A 6587-nucleotide genomic window follows, 5' to 3' on the forward strand; every position below is an offset into this window, starting at 1 on the left:
ATAGCTGGGATTGATGGACAAAAACTTGCTTGGGATTAGAGGACAACAGGCTTGCCTGGGATTGGTGGAGAGAACACATGTTTGGGATTCGAGGGCACAAAGCTTGCCTGGGATTGGAGGAGAGAACACATGTTTGGGATTGGAGGGAACAAAACGTGCCTGGGATTGCTGGACAGAAAGCTTGCCTGGGATTGGAGGAGAGAACACATGTTTGGGATTGGAGGGAACAAAACGTGCCTGGGATTGCTGGACAGAAAGCTTGCCTGGGATTGGAGGAGAGAACACATGTTTGGGATTGGAGGGAACAAAACGTGCCTGGGATTGCTGGACAGAACGCATGTTTGGGATTGGAGGATAGAAAGCTTGCCTGTGATTGGCGGACACAAAAAAAGCATGGGATTGGCGGACAGAAAGCTCGCCTGGGATTGGTGAACACAAATCGCAGTTAGAATTGTGGGCATAAATCTATATGAGTAGAGACAGGGACATTACACAATATAAGCTAAATCATATTTCCTTAGATTTGTAAAATATTCCGCATTCAAGTTGGCTGCATGCAAATTAACAAATTACAAACTTGCAATAAAAGAATAGCTGTGTGTTCACCATGCCCCTCATTAACCAACAACTAACAAGAACTCAAGCATTATGTCACCAGCTATAAGTGAGTGAACAGATTATAGAGATATATCTATATATGTAATATATATGAATATATATTATATATATTATGTATATATTACAAACGTATGTATATATATATACATATATATATATATATATATATATATATATATATATATATATATATATATATATACATATATACACACATACATATACACTATGTATCGCCAAAAATAATTACACAATTCTCGAGGAACATCAGAATTCTTGTATGTCATCTTCTGATATATCTTCTGCAATGAATTTGTTATCTTCTTCCTCCTCGAAAAGTGATGCCACCATAGTTACAGGCCCTTCCTTTGGCATTACCTGCAGAGACAAAAGGTAGACGTGAGGAATTGATCCATATTTCTGTATTATGTCTTATTTCATTGGTTAATATTTCTCGTATTTGTATATGTGTTTTGTTTTAATAGTTTGTCTCTATTTAGGAAGTATATAATCTTGTTTATATGAGTCAAAGTTATTTTAAACCTATCATTCATGTCATCATTATCATAATCAATAGTATATAAATGTATAAATCGGGTAACAAGGAAGTCTCAAAGGTCATATAATTTAGAATTCTTTGTCGTCTAAAAATATGTAAAGAAGAAAATCCGTTGCCTCTTTGCTATGCACATGTGAGCTAGTTATTTTTCTACTTTAATATGCGTTGAAGGAAGATCAACAAAAGGGGGTGAGGTTTGCTAAGATTAGACATACTGAGTTTGGTTTGCAAAGGTCATGCTGCAAGTTGGTCCAGAGTCCTTACATTTGATCACGGAAATCAGATTTTCAGAATTATTTTTTTAAATGCAAGGCCCTGTTTGAGATAATAACAAATATAGCAATAATAATGATAATGATAATAATGATGATAATAATAATAATGATAATAATAATAATAATAACAATACTACTACTACTACTACTACTACTGCTAATACTACTAATAATAATAACAATAATAATAATAATAATAATAATAATAATAACAATGATAATAAATGATAGCGATAACGATAATAATAATATGAATGTATAGGTAGGTTCAAAATAGCATTGGCTTATAACAACAAACTTTGTATAAGTCACAAGGGTCTTGAATTCAGAGATAAACTAGTAATAAAACAAAATAAAATATTTGACATTTCTAAACTTCGCCCAAGCGAACAGTGAAACGATTGATAATGATAATAACTATCAAAATGATAAAACTGATAATAACAATGACTATCAAAGTAATATTAACAAAGATAATGGTAATGGTAATAGTAATAATAATGATAATGATGAAAACGAATATGAAGATGAAAATGATGAAGACGAATATGAAGATGAAAATGATGAAGACGAATATGAAGATGAAAATGATGAAGACGAATATGAAGATGAAAATGAAAATGAAGATGAAGATAAGAGACGGAGAATAAAATCACACAAAAAAGCATCAACCACAGTAACAACAACCTGCACAGGCGCCCGAGGTTTCTGCGTCGCCTGACCCGCGCTTTCCTCCGGAGACTCAGACGAGAGACGCGAGGGAGGAGGAGACGTTTCCTCTTTGGTGCTGAGGAGAAGGGCGGCGGTCGGGTTGGCTGGCGGCGCGTTCTGGGAGCCCGTGACGGAGAACTTGTGCACGCTGCAGAAGTGGCCGTGACCTGGAGGAGGAGGAGGAGGAGGAGGAGGAGGAAGGGGAGGAGGAGGAACGGGAGTGGAGGAGGAGGAACGGGAGTGGAGGAGGAGGAACGGGAGTGGAGGAGGAGGAACGGGAGTGGAGGAGGAGGAACGGGAGTGGAGGAGGAGGAACGGGAGTGGAGGAGGAGGAACGGGAGTGGAGGAGGAGGAACGGGAGTGGAGGAGGAGGAACGGGAGTGGAGGAGGAGGAACGGGAGTGGAGGAGGAGGAACGGGAGTGGAGGAGGAGGAACGGGAGTGGAGGAGGAGGAACGGGAGTGGAGGAGGAGGAACGGGAGTGGAGGAGGAGGAAGGGGAGTGGGGGGGAGGAGGGAGAGAAAAAAAAAAGTGATTTGATTTTTTTTTTGTTTGATTTGATTTTGGTTTTATGCTTATTTGATTTTTTTTTTTTTTTTTTTTTTTTTTGTCGTGATTTGATTTTTTCTTTGTTAGATTGAATTTTGGTTTTATGCTTATTTGATTCTTTTTTTCCTTTTTTTCCTTTTTTGTTATGGAGAATTTGTGGACGTTGCAAAAGTGGGCGTGACCTGACATAAGGAGTTATTTTTTATCATTATTATTACTGTTGTTATTATTTTTAGTGCAATTGATCACTTTTCATCCTCATTACCATTACTATCATTCTCATTCTCATTCTCATTATTATTGTCATTATAATTAGTGTTATCATTATTATTGTCATTATAATTAGTGTTATCATTATTATTGTCATTATAATTATCACTATCATCTTTATGATTATTGTTATTGACATTTTCATCATTATCATTATATTATCATTGTAAATGTCATATATTATTATCATTATTATTGTTATTATTATTATTATTATTATCATTATTATTGTTGTTCTCATTATTATTATTATCATTATTATTGTTGTTCTCATTATTATTATTATCATTATCATTATCATTATTATTATTGTTATGATAAACACGACAACTATAATAACAGTGATGATAATAATGGTATTTTTTTTTATAATTACATGAATACCTACACAGATAACTAACCCTAAACGCTCTAATTAACTAATGTGAAGCCACCCAAACGGAACTATCTTAATAAAGAGTATTATTCCAATGTGCACAAAGCTAAAGAAGGTGGCTGTAGTGGTGGACACATTATCATTTATCATTATCATCGTTATCATTTTATCACTATCAAGGTTAATATCTTATCATTATCATCTTTATCATATTATCATTATCATTTTATCATTATTAACGTTATCATTTTATCCTTATCAAGGTTAATATCTTATCATTATCATCTTTATCATATTATCATTATCATTTTATCATTATTATCGTTATAATTTTATCCTCATCAAGGTTAATATCTTATCATGATCATCTTTATCATATTATCATTATCATTTTATCATTATCTTCATTATCATTATTATTATCATCAGATTTATCAAGACAAGGTTTCTGTAGTTAACTCTGGGAACCAAGGCTAGATCTGGGCAGTATAACCAGGAGCTCGACGTACCTTCCATAATGGTAAACCTGAGATGTGCGGCTGAGATCTGTTCCGGCGAAAGCACTGTGCTCTGCAACTTCCCCTCTGCGTGGTTCAACTCTGCCGTTTTTGCAATAGGAAGGAGAGATATTAGTGTGAGAATTGTGTGTGTGTGGGGGGGGGGGATGTTTGTGTTTGTTGTTGTTTGGCTATGTGGGGGTTGAGTTTATTTATTTGTTTGATAGGGGGAGAGACAGGAAAGGACGAAGGAAGGAAAAGAGAGAAAGATATGGCGAGGGAGAGAGGGAGGAAAGGAAGAAAGAAGAGAGAGTAAAGGAGGTAAGGAAGGTGGGATGGAGAGAGAGAGAGAGAGAGAGAGAGAGAGAGAGAGAGAGAGAGAGAGAGAGAGAGAGAGAGAGAGAGAGAGAGAGAGAGAGAGAGAGAAGAGAGGGAGGGAGAGGGAGAGAGGAAGAGAAGGAAAGAGAGAGAGAGAGAGAGAGAGAGAGAGAGAGAGAGAGAGAGAGAGAGAGAGAGAGAGAGAGAGAGAGAGAGAGAGAGAGAGAGAGAGAGAGAGGGAGGGAGGGAGGAAGAGAGGGAGGAAGGGAGAGAGAGAGAGAGAGAGAGAGAGAGAGAGAGAGAGAGAGAGAGAGAGAGAGAGAGAGAGAGAGAGAGAGAGAGAGAGAGAGAGAGAGAGAGAAAGAGGTGGAGGCAAAGACAGCATGTCTGTGTGTCTTTTATTGCTTGAATTTGCTGTCTCATCACCTTAATGACTACAACATTTAACTCAACAAGACAGACACAATTACCGTATCATAAAAAAATCTGCCCTTGAATAAAAAATAAAGCTACATGACTATCACTTAGCTACCCACATCATCCCTAACAAAATACACGTTCTATTAATTCAGGCCGTAGTAATTAAGGATATTCATTCATATTCGTGCCACCAACGATGCGGGTGCTTGACGAACTACTTGGAGCCACGCTGACATCAAGTAGTTGACTGAGTCTTTATACTGGGGTGATTGATCAGTGATCCTTCCCCAGGGGAGTAGTTGGTTAGGTAATCATTGTTGATGGTTCTCAATCCTATCTATAATAGACTGCACCCACTACCGTATCTAGGTGTGACTTACCAATATATGAAAGGCCGATGCACACACTCGCATGCGGGCGATTTGTATGTACACTCGCGCGGATTTGCATATATTGGGTAAGTCTATCGTAGATATGGATTGACAACCATCAACAACAATTAAGGATGTACGTCATATAAACTATACGTTATATTAATTGAGGCCGCAATAACTGACTAAAGAAAGGCGAAGGAGACAGGAGCAACTTCTCACTCACCTTTTTCCAAAACGTCTTCGAAGTCTGTTGGTTGTGTCTTGATGCTCCGGGAGAGCTTCACCTTCCGGACTAGAAGGATATACATATAATATAATATATGATATACATATGATATATATACATATATATACATATATATACATATATATATATATATATATATATATATATATATATATATATATATATATCCATACATACATATATATATATTTATATATTCATATATATATATATATATGTATATATATAAAAATGTATACATATAAATATATATATATATATATATATATATATATATATATATGTATACATACATATATATATATATATATATATATATATATATATATATATATATATATGTACATGTATGTGTGTGTATATATATATATATATATATATATATATATATATATATATGTATATATATATTTATATATATATATAAAATCATTTTCATCATTATCATTATTATCTTTATCATTATCATTTTCATCATTATCCTTATTATTATTATTATTATTATTATTATTATTATTATTATTATTATTATTATTATTATCATTATTATTATTATTATTATTTTTATTATTATCATTATTGATATTATTATTATTATCACTACTATTATTATTATCATTATTATCATCATCATCATTATTATTATTATTACTATTATTATTATCCTCATTATTGTCCTTATCATTATTATTGTTATTATTGACATCATTATTATTATCATTATTATTATTATTGACATCCTTATTATTATTACCAGTAAGAACCTGTCAGCTTGTTTGAGCCTGGTGTCATGTTTTCACTGAAAGTCCGTACTTCAAGTTAAATGACCACATATAAATAAATCATAGACCTATGGCCTACTTCTGTGTTGCGTTTTCCAGATAATTGCATTTGTATTATGATGAATAGAAACATGTAATCAATCAAAATATTCCTAAATTATTGTAATGAAACGTGGCGTGGACGACCGTAGATTTGTTAGCCTATAAATCGGTATTTGGAGCTTATGGCATTTTCTTTAAGCACTATTATAAGCCTGTAAGTTCCATTGACATCTCCACCATTCAGAAATAATAAAAAACGACTAACAATAGCAAGGATATTACCACTAACTTCCGGTTTCCTTATAAGCTGTTCAGGTCATATCCACAAATGAGCACAAACCACTAACAATAGCATATTACTGCTGACTTTAGCGTTCTGATTCACTCTTTATTATAAGCTGTGAAATCCAAATTAGCATCCCCTCCAGTCAGACTCACGAACTAGCACAAACTGCTAACTCAGCGCTCTTGTTACTTACTGTTATAAGCTGTGAAGGTCACGCTTTCTACCGAGGTCACATTAGGTAGCGTGACGACGAACACTTGAGGA

The 6587-nt window shown here is 34.4% G+C and overlaps 1 protein-coding gene across 1 annotated transcript; it reads right to left on the minus strand.

Moving 5' to 3' along the window:
- Window positions 1-863: 863 nt before the first annotated feature.
- LOC125048164 lies at window positions 864-6581 on the minus strand. Its single transcript, XM_047646720.1, has 5 exons — window positions 6517-6581; window positions 5190-5258; window positions 3867-3956; window positions 2140-2330; window positions 864-996 (listed from the first exon to the last, which is right to left on the minus strand). The coding sequence occupies exons 3-5, from the start codon at window positions 3871-3873 to the stop codon at window positions 886-888; spliced, it is 309 nt and encodes a 102-aa protein (XP_047502676.1). The 5' UTR covers window positions 3874-3956; window positions 5190-5258; window positions 6517-6581; the 3' UTR covers window positions 864-885.
- Between the last annotated feature and the right edge of the window lie 6 nt (window positions 6582-6587).

Source organism: Penaeus chinensis, chromosome 43 (assembly GCF_019202785.1).
Source record: "Penaeus chinensis breed Huanghai No. 1 chromosome 43, ASM1920278v2, whole genome shotgun sequence".
Classification (NCBI taxonomy): domain Eukaryota; kingdom Metazoa; phylum Arthropoda; class Malacostraca; order Decapoda; family Penaeidae; genus Penaeus; species Penaeus chinensis.